The sequence below is a fragment of the Camelus bactrianus genome, chromosome 9, assembly GCF_048773025.1.
Source record: "Camelus bactrianus isolate YW-2024 breed Bactrian camel chromosome 9, ASM4877302v1, whole genome shotgun sequence".
NCBI lineage: Eukaryota > Metazoa > Chordata > Mammalia > Artiodactyla > Camelidae > Camelus > Camelus bactrianus.
The window spans coordinates 7,431,651-7,450,438 of NC_133547.1; the positions used below are offsets into that span (position 1 = coordinate 7,431,651).

The window sequence follows — 18,788 nt, forward strand, 5'->3', positions numbered from 1 at the left end:
CAAACCCAGGCATTTCCAGCCCCTCACGAAATACTCACCCTCTGTCTCTTTGATACTTCTACGTGTGACGGTGAATTCTCACATCTCTCATTCTCTCTAGAAACGCTCACCTGCACGAATGCTGTAGATTAGAATTAAGCTCCACTTGTCTACATGTGGGTGCAGGTCAACTTTTCCAAGAATCAAGACATCTTTGCTTTTCAGGTTGGCTCTCAATTCATGCCCATGATCTCAGCTTTTTCCACGGTGTCAATGATCCCATTCTGCAGAGACAAATCAGGGTATTAGGGACTGAATTGTGTCTCCCTCAAATTCCTATGCTGATGCTTTAACCCCCAAAGATACACGAGAGATGTCTTTCTTTTTCCTCCTTTCTTCCCCCCCACCCCGCCTCCCTCTGTCTCTGTCTCTGTCTCTGTCTCTATCTCCTTTTATGAGCACAGAGGAAAGACCTTAAGCATGGTGAGAAGGTAGCCTCTCCAGAAATCGAATTCACCAGCACCTTGGTCATGGACTTCTAGCCTCCAGAACCATGAGAAAATGAATGCTTGTTGTTTAAGCCACTCAGTCCGTGGTATTTTGCTATGGCCACCTTTACAGACACACAGGGTGTCAGGATTTATGTATCTTATCTGCAATTACTCACCTCTTAAAAAAATAAGAGATACTACTGGAGGTTTAAACACCTGCCATTCATCTGGTGCCGTGTGTCAATGAAATATAGATATTAAACAACTCTTGTAAAAGATCATGGTTAAGTTATTTAACCAATGTCCCCAACTAAGAAGTGAGAAGTCTGGGATTTGAAAGTTAGTCTACCAGACATTAATGCTTGTAATATTTTCCACTGGGTCTAGAGTTGGCATTGCAAGTACCCAAACTCAGTGCTATATATCTCTTCATTTTTTCAGAAGATAAAACTGAACCCCCCCCTGCAAAAAAAAAAAAAAAGGACACTAATGAACTCATCTACAAAACAGAAACAGACTCACAGACATAGTAAACAATCTTATGGTTACCGGGGAAAGTTGGGGGGAAGGGATAAATTTGGGAGTTTGAGACTTCCAAATGTTAGCCACTATATATAAAAATAGATTTAAAAAAAAAGTTTCTTCTGCATAGCATAGGGAACTATGTTCATATCTTGTAATAACCCTTAATAAAAAATTGAAAATGAATAGATGTATGTATATGCGTAAGAGGGACATTGTGCTGTGCACCAGAAATTGTCACATTGTAATTGACTGTACTTCATTAAAGAAATAAGTTAAAAAATAAAGTATCTCCAAGAAAAAAAAATCAAAATACAAAACAAACAAATTTAAAAGAAAACTGAACTGCACACCATTCCCTTGCTGCTAGAGTCGCTCGTAATTTCTCTCTGTTTCCCTGTGGTTAGAGGTATTCATATGGAAGCTCTAGAATCCACGTCCCACTCTGCCACTGGGTAGGTTTATGACTTTGTAAGGTTTTTCTTTCACCTTCACCCCATCCCTCCCAGTACTGTTGGCTAGATTCCAACTTTGGTTTTGAAAAATAGTTTATCATAGTTGGTTGAGTGCCCTGGGGCATGATGATCATTTGGTTGAGCAAGAAAGGAATAATGAGTTCTCTCTGCCTTTTCCTTCAACCCTTCCAGAGGACAGGGTGTTCTGGATCCTGCTCACAGTGTCCTGCCCATGCCTTTAGCGTGTGGGGTCAGATGAATCTCTACAATGTGCCTCACCAACTCAGGATCATCACCACCTCCGTAGCCCAGTGAATATTCAGGACTGTAACTTCTCATTATCTTTGGAAGAAGTTATAATTAGAACTAAGAGTGTTTTTTAAAATTCACCAAGAGACAAAGTCAGATGCACAAACTTCCTTAATAAATGACAATAACTCAAATATCTGCCACAAATATCAGCTTATTAAATAATAGCCATAGAAAATAATAATTATGATCCAAAAAGCAGGCCTCATATTCCTACGGATTTTTGTTTGTAGGGATCCTGGATGGAGGTAGTGACAGACTGAGGTGTGATGGAAATACTTAACCGGAATTACTCCCCACAAAAAAGGCCTATTCACTGGGCTCTCAACAATCGGATGCAGGTAGCCCAGACATTTTCCAGACCAGGCATGCAAGCTCACAAAGCAAAAGGGATTTTCCAGAGTGACTCAGCGAACAAGTGTCAGACGGGAAGCAAGTTCATCGAGAGAGAGTAAGGGTGGAACCTGTGACTCTGAAGAGAGCGGGCTTCCGATGAAGTCTCTTCGCCTGGAAGAGCTCGCTGGCGGCGGGCTCGGCGCCGAGCCACGTGGCTTGCCGGCAGGCGCCTGTGCTGCGTCTGTGCCCTTCCACCTCCGCTCGAGCCGCGTAACTTTGACACATGGTTTTTTGCCTCTTGGGGCCTCCGTTTCCCCAGATGTCAAACCTGGGATACAGTTCCCATGCCACCAAGTTGCGGGAGATGTGTCTCAGCTCGGGCGGGGGAAGCACGAACGCCCACCACACTGCTTACTCGTGATTGACAGGTGACCACATCTCCTGCCCTGCGTTCAAATCCATCAATTCAGCAAAATAGCAACATAGAAAAAGCAAAAGCCTGTGTATCAGACAGGAGAGGCCGCCTCTCCAGGCCTTTATTGACATTTCTCGACTTCTCTTGTGTTCCGTTTTCTCATCTCTTTGAAAGAGGCAAATGTGTTTCTAAGCCATAGCCAGTCCCCATGTGTTTGCAGATGAGGCATAAGTGAAGTCGCATCTGAAAAGACCTCAGCACAGACAGATGCTGAAAGATGAGTGTTAATAACCTCCCTTCCTGACGCTGCCAAGATGCTTGGTCTCTGGGACGGCCTGTTCCTCATTTTGGATTGCCCTGAGGATTCCCCCAGGACACCCGCCTCCTTAGGGGAAGTCACTCTTCCAACCCTTTGTCTCTCTTATAAAGTGCTCTTGTCTCTTCTGCTCTACCTGGATCCCTCCAGAGATGGTGGATGGGAAAGGAAGTCTACAGTGGGCCAAGCCCAAGCAGTGGACCTGAGATTGAGATCTGTCCTTTCCACTTACTGGCTGATCACAGGCATGGTGCTTTCTGAGCCTCACTTATCCAGGAAGCTAAAACTGGCTTTGCCTTTCTAGCTGGAATTTTTTTTTTCAATAATCAAGGGAGTAAATGATATGAAATGGATATGAAAATATTCAGCAAGCTCCAGAGAGCAGTGGTTCTCAAACTTTATCAAACAGCGGACTCACCTGGAGGGCTTGTTACAACACAGGTGACTGGTCTCATCCCCTGAGTTTCAGCAGCTCTGGTGGTGGGGTGGGGGTTGGGGGGGCCTAAGGATTTGTATTTCTAACAAGTCGGCAGGTAAAGGTGGTGGAACTGGTCCAGGGACCACACTTTCAGAATGCTGCTAGAGAGCCTTCTCAGATGGAGGCTCCTACTTTTTCTAGGCACTCTGAGATTTAGGGCTTGGGGGGAAGAGGCTGTGGAGTAAGGCTGTGTGCTGTGGGAGCAGCTGGAGTAGGAGGGGCAGAAATTGGAGCATATAAAACCAGAGGCCACATTTGCAACGGTGCAGGCCACCTGCAGGTAACTGGAAATGGTGAACAGTCTGGCAAGCTGGGTGCCCCTGGTTCTCTGTGTGTGTGGGCTGAAGGCAGGTGAGATGGCAAGATGCGTGAGAGAGGGGAGAAGGGGAGGCCAGAGGAAGAAGGAAAGACCTAGGAGGCAGTGGCTTGGGGTGAGACGGGCAGGAAACATTCTGTCCAATGTCCCTAATCTCTTTGAAATGCAGCATAATGGTTGATGCAGAATAGAGGATTTCGAGAGTTCTGGGTTCAAATTTTGCCTCTTCTTCTCAATGGTTGAGTGATCACGAGCAAGTAACTTTGCATTTCTTTAAGCCTCAGCCTTCTCATCTCTAGAATGGTTATGATAGTCTTTAAGAAAGAGGAAGCTAGGAAATCCTGCCGTATGTGACAACATGAATGAACCCGGGAACTCAACGCCGAGTGAAATAAGCCAGACACGGAGGGACAAATACTGCATGATTCTACTTATATGAAGTATTTAAAATAATCAGACTCGTCAAATGATTATAAATCAATAAAAAATGAAAAAAAAGAAGAAAATATAAAATAATCAGACTCACAGAATCAGAGCGTAGAATGGTGGCCACCAAGGCTGAGGAGAAGGGGCAATGGGGATTTGTTCAACGGGTAGAAAGGCTCAGTAATGCAAGGTGAGTGAGTTCCAGAGGTCTGCCGGTAACACGGCGCCTAGAGCTAGCAGTGCTGGACTGTGCACTTAAAGCTTTGTAAAAAGGGTAGATCTTATGTAAAGGGATATTATCACAATAAGTGAGAGAGACAGGAAGGAAGGAAGAGGTGGGGGGAGAAAGGAAAGAAGAAGCTTAGTATGCATTGCTTTGGAAAGTTCTCCAAGACCTTTTAAGGGAGCAAGTTTCAAAATAAATGGTATGTAGGCTAAGCTCTCCTTTGTGTAAAAAGGGAGTGAAATGTTATTAATACGTGCAGTGGAATACTCATAAACGATTTCTGTAGGTTTCACAAGAATCACAAAATGGTTATCTGTGGGGAGACTGGGGTCAGGGATGGCCAGGAAGACTTACATGATTTCACTTCATAACTCACTTGAAATTTGAACCATATGCATTGCCTCTTCAGAAAACAAATAAATTAAATAGAGGGCAAGTGATCTTTATCTCCCATTGTTGTTCTAAGGATTAAAACAGGAAAGGTAGGCAAAATCCTTGGAACTGTCAAAGTCCTGCATCCAACCCAAACCCGCCAGGAACACAAAGGAGTTGAACAAATTGGGTTTATGACTCATTGGAGCCAGGAAGACCACACAGCATGGCGTACCATGGGCTGTCTCAGTAAGAGGGTGTCAGAACCTATTTCAGGGTTTGGGCTCTGGGTGGGAGATCTGGGGTGGGAGGGCTTGGATTAAGAAAGCTAGGGCTCACCCAAGATTGGATGCTATCAGAAAGGGGAGGCAATTCTATGCCTGGGTATCTCAACAAATCTTCTCTAAATGAAGGCAGACTGTCACAAGGAGAGAGGGCTGTAACTGGCTGAGAAGCAGCAGTCACTCTCTTCGGCCAAGGGGAGGAGGTGTTTGATAATTTGTGACAAGTGAACCTGCTTTCGCCTGTGCTTACACACAATTCTGAAGGAGTCTCGCTTTATCCTGTTGTCTCATGAGCTCAGTAACCTGGTCTGAGACTGTGATTCTCTGAGTTCTGCCCAGTTGGGGAAGGACATGCCTAGCTAGCCCCGGGTGCCAGGCCAGCTTTCAGATGCAGGGGGCTGGCTTGTGTTTCTTCTTTCTCAGAACACACTGTGCACAGTGTAAGTCCTCAATAAATACTGGTGGTGGTGTTTCCTCTCGTCATCAGGGAGGAGGAGGAGGAGGAGCAGGATGACGGAGATCGGATGGTAAATGTGTTCATGTTTGGCCAGGCGTACAATGTGGTAACGACATAAAGCACAGTGACAGGGGATCTGTAAGGATTTCGACATGTTCAGCAGTATCAGTAGACGAGATGGCAAAGGACAACTTCCGGAGGGCACCAGGGTCTAGAAGGAACAGCTTATTTCCTGGGATCAGACAGGGCTGGTTGAGAGTCTAGGCTGCACCCATTTTTGACTGCAGAAAAGGCCTAAATGAAAATATCTCTCTGCTCTTTGATCTGTAAAATGAGGAGCAGGCTCTGGAGATTAAAAACAGAAGAGATAAGAGGTAGTAAAGGTTAACCACCACACCTGGACAAAGCAGAAAACTCAGCCAGCCAATGCAACAAAATATAAGTAAGCCATGGTTTTATCCCAAAGTGGCCCTCACCTGCACGCAGCAGAGCTTCAGCTTTGTGGCGGCTCCCTCCTGAAAGTATTCGCAGGTCAGCAGCATCCCCCAGAGGCAGGATTCTTTCAGAGGCACAGCCACCTGGAGCCAAGAGTACCTGAAGTACTTCTCACTTCTCTGATTTTGAACAAATGACTTCCCTCTCCAAGCCTCGGTTCTGGTATCTACAAAATGGGGGTCATCATTAATCATATATAACTTATAAATACAGCATGTAATAATACCAGCCTTACAGGGACGTTGCAAGCATCCGTTTCTATGAGATAATTAGCATAAGGCATTAAGTACAGGAAACCACCCATAAATAATGATTTATTTAACCATGACTTCAAAAACGTTGACACTTTGTCAGCTACTTTCTGAAGAGCAGGGCTGCGACCAGCTAACATGGATGCCCTACTCACCACACGGCAGATCCTGCATCAAAGTCTCATGCAAACCTACGAATTAGCATCACTATATCAAAGATCAGGAGAGTGGGGCACGTAGGGTAAATCACTTGCACGGATCAGTGACAGTGCCAAGGTTAATACCAACATCCTGTCCAGAACACAGTCTCCAAAACCAGACTTCTTGAGTTTAAACCTTGTTCCCACCAGCCAGTGGTCATGTAACTTCCAGTAGTTCCCTGTTGCCTGTTTTTTCCCTCTGTAAACCTTTGTGGGGATGGGGAGGAGAAGAGAGCTCTAAGGTATAATCTGTCTTTCATAACATTGTTGTGAAGTTCAACTGAGGCAATGACTGGAACATAGAAATGGCCAATTAAACATTGGCTAATGTTACTGATTAATAGGTCTTCATATTTACTTTTTAGCCCTTATCCAGGTCCAATCTGGCTGAGATATTTCCTCAAACAGGTTCAAGGATGATAAAAGTGCAAAATTATAAAAAAAAAAAATTTTTTTGCCTGCCATCCCCAGGTACAGGCAGCCAAACACTAGCCTACTGTCTGCCTCCACAGATTGATCTTTTCCAGACATTTCATATAAATGGAATCATACATGTGATCTTTTGTGTCTGCTTTTAAAGTTGAAAAGTTAATCATGGAACTCACATGGGTTCACTGTAGATAGGTCAGTGTGTCAGTTCTTGGAAGAGTTGAACCATATCCACACGTAGACAACTAAGACTCAACTTTAACCTCCAGCTGTCATCAAACAAAACCATCAAGGCTACTGGAAATATTCAACCTCTAGCACGGAACAAACAAACAAGCTGTTTTCCTGAAATGTTGGCATGTGGGCGAAAGCGAGAATGTTCCCTCCAACAACCTTTCAGATGTGTGCAGTTTCAACCCATGGGTGGAAGTTGAATGACGTTGAATAGGATGGATTTGCTCTAACTTAGTCAAAGAAAGAGCTTGGGAACAGTCAGAGCTCATACCTGAACTGACGGGCTGTCTTGGGTTGATGCAAAACCCCCCACCCTCAACTGGAAGTAATCATAAGTTGTCCAAAATGTGATTGTTTTTCTGCAACAGGAGAACAGTTGGCTGCATGAACTTCAAGGTACTTACAGTGGCCTTGAGCCTAGGAATTTTAGGAGATGGTTTAGGAGAATTTTAGGAGGTGGTCTAATTTTTACCCTTTTTTCTTTCTCTGTCAGACTTGATTGTCCATTTACGCCCTCCGTTTCCAGGTGAGGAGACATTTCTTTATTAGCATCTCAAATGTTAGCACCTACCCATGAGAAAATATTATATTCCTGAAAGCTCCTTGCACTCCCCTGCTGTTTTACTCTTTCCTTCACTGTTCTTCTGGCACAGAAGGCCCTCCTTGGTCATGGTAGCCAAACCATGTATTTCAAGATCCAGGTAAGTTAGCCCTCTGAGATCTCCTCTCCTGCCCCTCCGGAAAAGTCCTCTCTTCTCCACTGAAATTAACATCAGCATTTGTGGGTTTTATCATTTGTATGTTTGTTACTTTCAGCAGCCTTATAGAGAGAGAGATTATCTACACACCATAAACTTGACCCATTTTAAGTGTACCATTTAATGGTTTTTGGTAAATTTACAGAGTACTGTGAACATCACCACAATCCAAGTTTAGAACATTTCCGTCACCCCAAGAAGATCCTTTGTATTCATTTGCCATCATGCGCCCCGCATTCTCATCCCCAGGCACAGGCAACCAACTGCTAGTCTACTGTCTGTCTCTACAGATTGATCTTTTCCAGACATTTCATATAAATGGAATCATACATGTGATCTTTTGTGTCTGCTTTTAAAGTTGAAAAGTTAATCATGGAACTCATGTGGGTTCACCATAGATAGCTTGGTCTCAGTGTCTCAGTTTTTGGAAGCACTGAACCTTATCCACATGTAGACAACTAGGACTCAACTTTAACCTCCAGCTTTGATGAACTTGAGAGTTTCAGGAGAGACATAGAGATGTGGGAACGCTTTCTGGGGATAGTTAAGCCAGCGAAAGGGACACTTTGATTACAAAAACACTGATTGGCTTTTTAACTATTTCAGCCACCAGTTACTTGTTTAAGGGGCTGAGCCAACATAGCCTGGAGTATATGGTGGGAGAACGTGACCTATCAGCCTTTTTGGTTTTGAGAGTCAGAAGGAAGTTATTTTCAGAGCAGTGGACAGCAGGGTTCTTTCTATATAAATAGGGATCACGTGCTGAGGACCAAAGCTGAACTTAGGAGGAGCCTAACGACAGTACTCAGCTCATTGGACTGATGTAAGGATATCATTAAATGTGTTAGTGTTTGTAAATTGCGCACATTATGTCCAGCACAGAGTAAGCTATAAAATAGCTCATTATACAAATAAGTTACAATAACTAATAAATAATGAACATAGCAATAGCTAATTCTATGTAAAAGAAGTTGTTAGATAATAATTTAAAATATTAAATGATCGATATTATGATAACAACAGTTATATAATAAAAGTTCAAGCATGCTTGTTTAAAGTAGTAATGTAATTATTATTAAATAATAAACCATGTATATTGATTAAATAATAAGTAATTGCTAAATAGTAAAAATAAATGAATCTTGTTTCAAAATTATTTCTGGCTTTTCTATAATGGAAAAAAAAATTTTGATTATGGACCAGTCCTTATCAGGTGATACCATGGATCTACCATTGAACAGGATACATGTGGTCACTTCTGACAGATGAGAAAGATTCTGAACAAGTCATTACATGTTAAGTAAATAAAAATGTTCCCTGTACGGGGGAGGCTATAGCTCAGTGGTAGAGCACGTACTTAGCATGCATGAGGTCATAGGTTCAATTCCCAGTACCTCCACTGGAAAAAACAAAAAGGAAGTTCAGTACAAGTGGATCTAGTGCAGTCTGGACATTCAAGGGAATTTCATGGGTATTTACACTTAGGCTGAACATCAGAGGTGGGTAAACATGCAGAGGGTATGTGGTGTTCCTGCCAAGCAGAGATCGCATCTAGTAAATCCCCAAGGCAAGAAAGATGGTGGCACACTCGGGACACCTTACAAAGCTTGAGCAGAGGGAGCACAAGGAAGGGAGGGGGAGGTCCAAGGTGAGGCTGGAGGTGTATCTGGGAACCAGATCAAGTAAGGTATCATAAGCCATTTCAATGTTATTTCTTATCCTAAGAGCAATGGAATATTAATAGATTCATGGCAGGGTCAAGTTGCTATTTAAGAAGGAACACTCTCCCTGCAGTGTGAAAATCGGATAGGGCAAATAGGTTGGAAGCATCCAGAAATGAGTTACTGAGTAGTCAAGGCAAAGCATGATGCTAACAGAGGACAGCTTTGAGAGACACTTAGGAACTAACTTTGACAGGCTAAGAGTTAATTTTTCTAGGAGAGAAGGAGAAAAGAGACTCGAAGAAAGACTAGAATTTCAGCTTAGGAGATCGGATGCCCAGCCCCTAGAGGACCTAAAGGAAAAGGCAGCCAGCAACTCCGGTCTGTTTCCAGCTCCAGGCTGGAATAGGCTCCCCTTCACCATCACGTATATTTTGAGCCACACCCAGAGAAGGCAGAGAGACCAGCCACATGTGGATGTGGGAGTGGTTGGTGCCAACAACTGCGATGGATGCTAGAAAATCAATTCCCTTTGTAAGCTTGCCCCCACATTCTGCCTGTTTTCTCTTTTCCAGTGTTTTTTAACCATTCCTGTGTCTTTCCATTTGTGTATGGCGAAGTAACACACTATGGCTGCACCTCGGTCCACAGTGACTTTGCCTGGTGTTCTCTTGATGAGACGTTCCAAGGCAGGTGGCGGTACTGCACCGGGGCAGGTGAGGATCCCTGCGACGGTCTGTCTTAGATGCCTCGGATCTAAGGAGCAATTGACAGCAGCTAGCTATCTGATTTTTGGTGTCAGGTTAACCTGGATCCAAAGCCTGACTTTTCTACATGTTTTAACCACTTTGGAGACAGTTCTGTGTGGTAGAAAAAGCATGTGTTGGTTTGGCAATGTTTAACCCTAAGACTTTCTGTGTTCATATGTCTCCTTCTGCTCCTCTCTTTCTCTGCAGATCCCCCGAAATGTACTTTCCCTTTCCTGTTTGGAAAAAAACTCATTAATCGATGTACCAGAGAAGGCTATGCGTTGAGTCGTAGTTGGTGCTCATTGACAAAAGATTACAACCGAGACAAGAAATGGAAACAATGCTCTCCTTACAAGTAAGTTGACTGGGGAAGGATGGAGTGGGGGGTCTTATAAATCTCTTAAAGTGGGGAACCCTCTGGATTAATGGAAAGGGAAGTTTGGAGTCTAAATTATCTAGTGATGGCTTAGATCAGAGGTCAGCAAACATTTCCCTACATAGGGTCTATTAGTAAGTATTTTAGGCTGTACAAGCCATACTCAACCCTACCTCATAGCACAAAAGCAGCCACAGGCAATAAAAATAACAATAATAAAACATGGATGTGTTCCAATAAAACTTCATTTATAGACCCTGAAATCTGAATCTCGTGTAATTTTCAGCTGTCACAAAATATCAGTCACTTTTTGTTTTTTGCTTTTTTGTCAACCATTTATTTTTTTATTTGCGTATTATATCTGCTTCTCTATTATAATATTAACTTTTCATTAATGATAAGTGCAACCATTGTCGTCAACCATTAAAATAATAAGAAAATCATTAGTTCACAGACCATCCAAAAACAAATGGTGGGTTGGATTTGGCCTCCAGGCTCTGGTTGGCTGGCCCTGGCTTGGATGATTTGTCCCTGACCTCATTTGAATAAAGAAACAAGATTAGTTTCCATTGAAAAGAAGACAGGGGAAGGAGAAAAGTGTGGTCGACAGGCATTGAAGAGTTCACCTACTTCTATGCTCAAATTATAGTCAAGATTTTGTGGGGTGCACAAGAGTGTCTCATTCAACCTTTCTGGTCAGGCTCCCAGAAAAGTCAAAGCCCCATGTGGGGACCCAGACATAGCAACTGTGTTGTTTTATATGTGCAAAGGGTCCCGCTTTCTCCCCCAACTAACTTTGTTGATTCTTGAAGCTGCTCTGGAGCTTGGACAGTAGTTATTAATTCCTAGACCAGTCTGCAAATTTACTTCTTTGTAAGATGCCTGGAAGGTTCTGTGGCTTCCACTCGTGACTTTCAATTGGCTCTCCCTCACCTGCAGCTTTTTATTATCTTACAATAGGGTATCCATGGTGCTTAGCTACAGCCATCCAATTCCATAGTTTGTATGGAGACAGTTTCCTGGGACTTCTCAAGTTCCTGAAACACTGAACCAGCTAGTGTATGCCTCTCCACGAGATACCATCCCAGTTCAACTCCAGGGAGACTTTGACCAATTGGACCACCACCTTGCACCAGGGGCTGTGTGTTCTTCACCTGCCACCAGTAATGGGCTCCTCCTTGCCATCACGGGTTGCGAGTGACCCAGATCCAAATCCTCATTTTTTTTTAAATGGAGGTACTGGGGATTGAACCCAGGACCTCAGGCATGCTAAGCACACACCCTACCACTGAGCTGTACTCTCCCCCTCAAATCCACATCATATGCTTTCTTTCCTAGACCACTCCCAGTACTCTCACAGATGGGGTCCTCAGAAACAGATGTTCTCTCTCTCTCTTCTTTCCTCCCTCCTTCCTTTCTTTTGTTTAGCCTTTATCTAGAAAGTTTGAGACAGCTAGTAAAAAATAATCAGCCTTACAATAATAAATTGAGTTACTAGACATAATCAAGGGCAAGTCAGAGTAATAGAGCAAGAGGTAAAATCATTGTACAGGCTGTATGATGAGACTGTGCAATTGGAGGTGAGCTTCCTAGCAGCCAAGTAAATAGGAATATATGCTTAGTTCCATTAATCACATTATCCTTAATACTGAAAACCTACTTTCAAGGAAAGGCCTTCAGAGGGGCTTATCATCCCCCTTCATAAGAGATGTTCAATTTTATGCATGCAAATGACTCTCCTCCATCCCATCTTCCTACACTACTGCTACCCTTCTGCTTTGAAAGGCCATACTCGGCAGTGGCTAATTACTAATCCATCACTTACTTCACCTCTGGGAGCCTGCTTCCTTATGTATAAAGTGGGTATTTTATAGACAACCATTCATAACCATTTGTAATGGTTATGAAGATGGGCCTAACACAGAGTAAGTGTGGTATTGTGTGTTTGCCTTTTCCCCTCATTTCCCTTTTCCTTCCTTCTTCCTTTTTCCTCTTCCATCCCAATTTTTCTTGATACAAAGAGATTTAAGGTGGAGTGCCTAGCCATATAAAATAAAAGAGAACAATAATTAGAAGTGGGTTAAAAATAAGGATGGATGCATGGGATGTGGAATGGAACTGAATAAGAGAGAACACAGAGCCGTCATTCCTGCTACAGGTGAGCCAGCTTTGGGCGACCTTGAACTCTCCTTGTCCATATGTAACCATGCCCTTGGAGCCAGCAATTGTCATTCTATGGATATATCCTAACAGAAACATTGGACAACCGCACAAATGTATATGGAAGGCAACGGTCATCATGGTGACCAAAACCAGTTAAGATACCCATCAGTTACAATTGAATGAGGAGAAGAAGGTAAAATAGAATATTGAAAATAGATATCTAGGTTGGTATTTAATGACATGAAAAGCGTTCAAGATACAATGTTATGTTAGATGACAACCTTAAGAAACACAGCAATTTGAAAATACTCACAAGTATTTTATTATAAATATAGAAAAAAGTCCCCAGACAGATAAGTATGAAGAAATGTGAACAATGGTCACGTTTGTACTGGATTGTTGGCAAGCTCCTCATTCTCAGCATATCTTTCCACGCTGTCTAATCTTTGTAATTATAGGTATGCATCACTTTTGGGGTTTTTTAAATATTAATTTTGATTTACACAAGCAATATGTGAATAAATGCACATTGAAACATTGGAGCAACACTTGAATAAAGGGAGTGAGGTGTTACTCTTCTGTCTTACACTCCTTCTCCCCTTCCTGCTCTTTCATGGCAGAAAATACGCACCTGACAACCAAGATGTCTTCTTCCAGGTGAATTCTATGCATTTACACAGATATAAACTATTAAGGTCTTTTTAAACATAAAGGAATTATACTCTCCCCTTTGTCCTGTAACGTGATCTTCATTTAAATATCTACAGTATGGAGATTCTTTCCATGTGAATGCATAAACCTACCTCACCTTTCTTCCTGCTGTGAGTCAAATTTCACAGATTTCCTATCAAAGTACAATTTGATTGTTTCTAATAGTTTGATATTACCGTGACCAAATGGGTACCTTCTACATTGGTTTTTTAGTAAGTGTGTAAGTTTTTTTTAATGGTTATTTAATTATTAATAATTATTTATTATTTTTTAAATTATTATTATTATTATTTAATAGCTAAGTGAAATCATTGGATCAAAGAATATGTACACGTTAAGTGTGTGTGTGTTAAATTTTAAGTTATTCCGAATTATCTTCAGCCAACCTTACGAGACTGCTCATTTTTAATAACTTCTTTAACATTGAAAATTATCAATTTAATAAATTTTTTCAAATTATGGACTGCATCATTCATGTTAAATTAATCAGTAAATTAAAATATTGGATTTGAGAGTGAGAAACACTGACGCCTTCCTTAGCCGCGGATAGCTGACGTTCCTCTGGCCTCCTGTTGCCCTTCTTCCGTGCTAGTTTAATTCTTAGAGGTAGACTAGATCTCCCATCAGGGAGGAGCCCCGATTAGCCTGTCTTGAAGGGTGACAGACTGTGACACTGACCCTGATCCCTTCTTTCTTCCACAGTGTTTAGCGAAGTCTTGATGTTCTTGAAGAGACAGAAGTTACAGGATTTATCAGCTGCCTCTCAAAATACATCCTTTCCCTGATCATTCTGACCAATAAAGATTTGCTCTCTCTTCCATGGGAATGACTTCTTTTCTTGAAAAAAGACACAGCCAGAGCTCAGTGGGCATCAGTGCAGTGCCAGCTGCGGTGGGATGGGGAACCAGTAAGGCATTTGTGGGAAAGAACCTGCATTCAAATAAAGATCCTGATGAATTGCTAACAGTGTCATTTTGGGCAAGTTAACCAAATTCTCAGAGAAACTCAAGCTTCCCCTTATACAATTTTTAAAAATTTTAATTACTATACACTTTTAATTTTTTGAGATAAAGTGTATAACACGCAATTAACCATAGTAAAGTGAACAATTCAGTGGCATTTAGCAGTCACAAAGTTGTGCAACCATTACCTCTATCTAGTTCCAAAACATTTTCATCAACCTGTACCCATTAAGCAGTCTCTCCCCAGCCCTTCAACCTCCCAGCTCCTGGCAACCACGAATCTTTCTGTCCTTATGGAATTAGCCTCTTCTGGACATTTCATATAAGTGAAATCATACAATATGTGACCTTCTGTGTCAGACTTCTTTAACTTAGTGTAATGTTGTTGAGGTTCACCCACGTTGTAGCAGGTGTCAATACTTAATTTCTTTCTATGGCTGTGTTATAGTTCATTGTGTGGATATACCACATTTTGTGTATCCATTAATATGTAGATTTTGTGAAGTGCGTATGTCATGCGTGTAGAGCTAGGTGAATGTTCACAAACTAAACGCTCCATGTAACTGATGACCATATGACGAAATGGATCATTTCCAGCCCTGCTTCATACCCCTTTCCAGGCACGACCCACCAAGGGTAACCACCAGCCTGACTTTTGACAGCAGAGATTCGTTTTGTCTCTTTTTGTATTTCATAAAAATTGAATCATACCTTTGTGTCTGGCTTCCGTCTCTGAATATTACATGTGTGAGATTCATCCACGCTGTGATGTGTGGATGTAGACCCTTCTTTCTCACTGATGTGTAATCTTCCACCATGTGAATGCACCACAATTCATTCATCACTCTTACTCTTGATAATCACTAAGGTGGTCTTCATCCAGGAACATTACGGGCAGCACTACTACCAACATTCCAGTACATGTCTGTGGGGAATTTTTATACTAATGCAACAGAGAAGAACAAACCTGACTTCATATTGAATCTGTTCTTTTAGTTCTAAACTTTGGGCTCTGTTACCTGTGCTGAGTCATGCTGGCTCTGCACTTTTGTAAACGAATGTTGCCTAAAGCCTGAAATACACAGGCTAGCCTGTTGTCAGGCTTAGAATATTATTCAGCCATGAAAAGGAGGAAAGTGCTACCATTTGTGATAACACGGAGGGATCCTGAGGGGTCTTGAAGGTGTTACGCTAAGTGAAAGAGGTCAGGTAGAGATGGACAAACACCATACAATCTCACTTACATGAGAAATCTCAAAAAGCCAAACTCAAAGAAACAGAAGGTATTACAGTAGTTGCCATGGTGTTGGCGGGTGCGAGAAACAGATTTTGGTCTTAGGGTACAAACTTCCAGTTATAAGATGAACAAGCCTGGGGATCTAAATGTACAGCGTGGTGACTATAGTTAACAATATTGTATTGCAGATGTGAAAGTTACTAAGAACATAGATCTTAAATGTTCTCACCAAACCAAAAAAAAAAGGTAATTAAGCAAGGCGATGGAGGCATGAACTAACCCCATTTGATAATCATTTCACAATAAATATGTATTAAGTCATCACACTGCACACCTTAAACTTAACAATATTATTCAATTATATCTCAGTAAAGCTAGGAAGGAAACTTTAAAAAAAGAATTATAGATTAAGCAAGTTGGCTTATTAAACGTCAAATAAGTTCATAGCTTTTGGGAGAAACATGCTTTCTTTATATGCTGGCTCTTCTGCTATTCAAAGAGGAGGATTGGTTTTGAGCAGCAAAAAAACAAAAAAGTCCAATAAACCAGGACTTATAGAAGTGGGATTTAATTCATCATTACAGAGAAAGAGAGAGACTCCTTAGAAACACGACAATTACACCTTCCTTAGAAACACTAGGATTAAAGCAGCACAAATATCTTTTTTTTTTAATGAGGGAAAAAGAAACAAAGAAAAATAACCTCAAACAAATAACAAAGCAAAAAGAAAACAAAACAGGAGGAATAAGGAAAGAGAAAATAGCTGAAAGGCTGTCAAATTAAACGTGTTTGTGATAACAGTAAATCAAAATAAGTTAAATGTCTGAAAAAAAATAATAAAACTATCTCAAAGGAACAAAAGTGCATTATATAGTGCAGGAGGCATACTGACAAGGAGCAGGGATGGGATGTGGGCACAGGATGGGGTTGTGCAAGCACAAGAGGATTGTAGGAAAATCCTTGTGAGAACTTCAATCACTAGATGGTTCACATAGCTGTTACCAGAGCTGCAGGTGGGATCTCCATAAATCTAGTAAAACAGTAACAAAATATCCTTTCGGGTCTCAAAAATCTATAGCACTCTCTGTGTCGATGAGAGCTGTATGAACGTCATAAAGGTTAATGAGGTGGACAGAGGAGCTTGATACTTTGTTCTGTCTAAGATGCCTGAACATTCTGTTCAAAGTAAGGATGGGACTATATCTGCAAGGACCATTAAATGGCCATCAGTGGTGCCCTGGGGGTAAAGGATGGCCTCAGGCCTTTTCTCCATCCCACCCACTCCCTACTCAAATGTTTGTACCCACCTCAACTTCTCTGATAGGACTATCTGCATATTCTGCAGATTCTGGGGCAAAGCTCTTGGCGTGCAAAGCTAAAAAAAAAAAAAAATCTCTGGATTTCTTTCAAATGTAACAGTATCTTGTGTTAACATTTGTACAGTGTCTATGTGGTTAAAGGATCATCTGGAAGAGGAGAGAAGTTCTTTTTTTTTTTTAACATTGCTTATTGATTTATAATCATTTTACAATGTTGTGTCAAATTCCAGTGTAGAGCACAATTTTTCAGTTATACATGAACATATATATATGCAATAAGGTGATACCTCATTGCAGTTTTGTGCTGAGAATTTACCGTTTCTGGAGTCTGTCCTCCTTTCCTGACATTGTAAGTAGCCTGGAACCCTAGACCTCCACCCAAGCCGGGCGAGATTTTGAGCGGTGTTGGCCTCAGTTTTGCACAAGGGAACTGATGGACATCATGCTAGAGGGAAGATGTACGTAGCTCTGGAAGGAGCAGTATAGCACAGAATCAAAGAGCACTGTATTAGTCTTCTGGGACTGTCATACAAACTACCACAAACTTGGTGGCTTGAAACAACAGAAAGATATTCTCTCACAGTTCTGGAGGCCAGAAGTCCAAACTCAAGGTGTCAGCAGGAACGTGCTCTTTCCCAAGTCCCTTGGGGGAGGAGCCTTCCTTGCCTCTTCCAGCTTCTGGTGGCTCCTGGCGGTCCTTGGCTTGCAGCCACATCACTCCCATCTCTGCCTCCATCTTCATGTGGCCTTCTCCGTATGTCTCTATCTTCTCTTCTGTCTTTTATAAAGACACTTGTCATTGGATTTAGGATGATGTCATCTTGAGATCTTTAACTTTATTACAACTGCAAAGAATCTTTTTCCAAATAAGGTCATATTCATAGGTTCCAGAGGTTAGGACACAGATGTATCTTTTGGGGGACCACCATTCACCCCACTTCAGCACAGATCACAACTGCCAGTGTTCCAATCTCAGCTCTGCCACTTAGCTGCTACATGACTTGGTAAAACTGTTAACCACTCTGAACTCCAGAAATTGACACAATCATTGTAAACTGACTATATTCAACTAAAAAAAAATTCTAAATAAATACCATTTTAATAATTGCAAAAGAAAAAAAAAGCTAGTGGGTCTGTAGAAAAAGAGTAAGGCCTTACCATTCAGCACAAGAACTATATTCAATATCTTGTAATAACTTATGATGATAAAGAATATGCGTGTATAACTGAATCACTATGCTGTACACAACATATGCTGTGAAACCAACACAACATTGTAAATCAACTATACCTCAATTAGAAAGAAAAGCTAGTGGGTCCGGACCAGCAGCAGCAGCCTCACAGTGGGCATTTGATGGACATGCAAACTCCGGGGCCTGATTCAGTACTGACTCAGAAACTCTGGAGCTAGAGCCCAGCATCCTGTATTTCAACGAGCCCACCAGGGTTAGTTCCATGCCTTGGCTTCCATGAATAATGCTGCAGAGAACATGCAGGTGTGAATCTCTTTGAGATCCCAGTTTCATTTCCTTCGCATGAATACCCAGAAGTGGAGTTGCTGGATCATATGATGGTTCAATTTTTAATTTTTTGAAGAATCTCCATATCGTTTTCCATAATGTCTGTACTAATTTTCGTTCCTCCAATGATGCACGAGGGTTTCCTTTCCTGAGGTTTGCTAAAGTATAAGAGAGACTGAGTTAGGGATGAACTAAAGTTCAGAGACAGGCTCAGGGCTCTGGTTGAGGAAAGGATTCCTGTTAAGAATGGCTGGGGAGGCGGGTGGGTATAGCTCAGTGGTGGAGCGCATGCTTAGTATGCATGAGGTCCTGGGTTCAATTCCCCGGTACCTCTATTTAAA

General features: G+C 41.8%; 1 protein-coding gene across 1 annotated transcript; it reads left to right on the forward strand.

Moving 5' to 3' along the window:
• The first annotated feature begins 6,266 nt into the window (after positions 1 to 6,266).
• Positions 6,267 to 14,227, forward strand: LOC141578697 (binder of sperm protein homolog 2-like). Its single transcript, XM_074370847.1, has 5 exons — positions 6,267 to 6,306; positions 7,485 to 7,517; positions 9,986 to 10,126; positions 10,367 to 10,514; positions 14,112 to 14,227. The coding sequence occupies exons 1-5, from the start codon at positions 6,267 to 6,269 to the stop codon at positions 14,116 to 14,118; spliced, it is 369 nt and encodes a 122-aa protein (XP_074226948.1). The 3' UTR covers positions 14,119 to 14,227.
• The last annotated feature ends 4,561 nt before the right edge of the window (positions 14,228 to 18,788 follow it).

Bases quoted from the DNA above. Each gene is read 5' to 3' on its own strand.
- LOC141578697 (XM_074370847.1), top strand. From the start codon at position 6,267: ATGGATGCCCTACTCACCACACGGCAGATCCTGCATCAAA. The intron at 6,307-7,484 runs GTCTCATGCAAA...TTTCTCTGTCAG, and splicing joins ACGGCAGATCCTGCATCAAA to ACTTGATTGTCCATTTACGC. The intron at 7,518-9,985 runs GTGAGGAGACAT...TCTCTTTTCCAG, and splicing joins TTTACGCCCTCCGTTTCCAG to TGTTTTTTAACCATTCCTGT.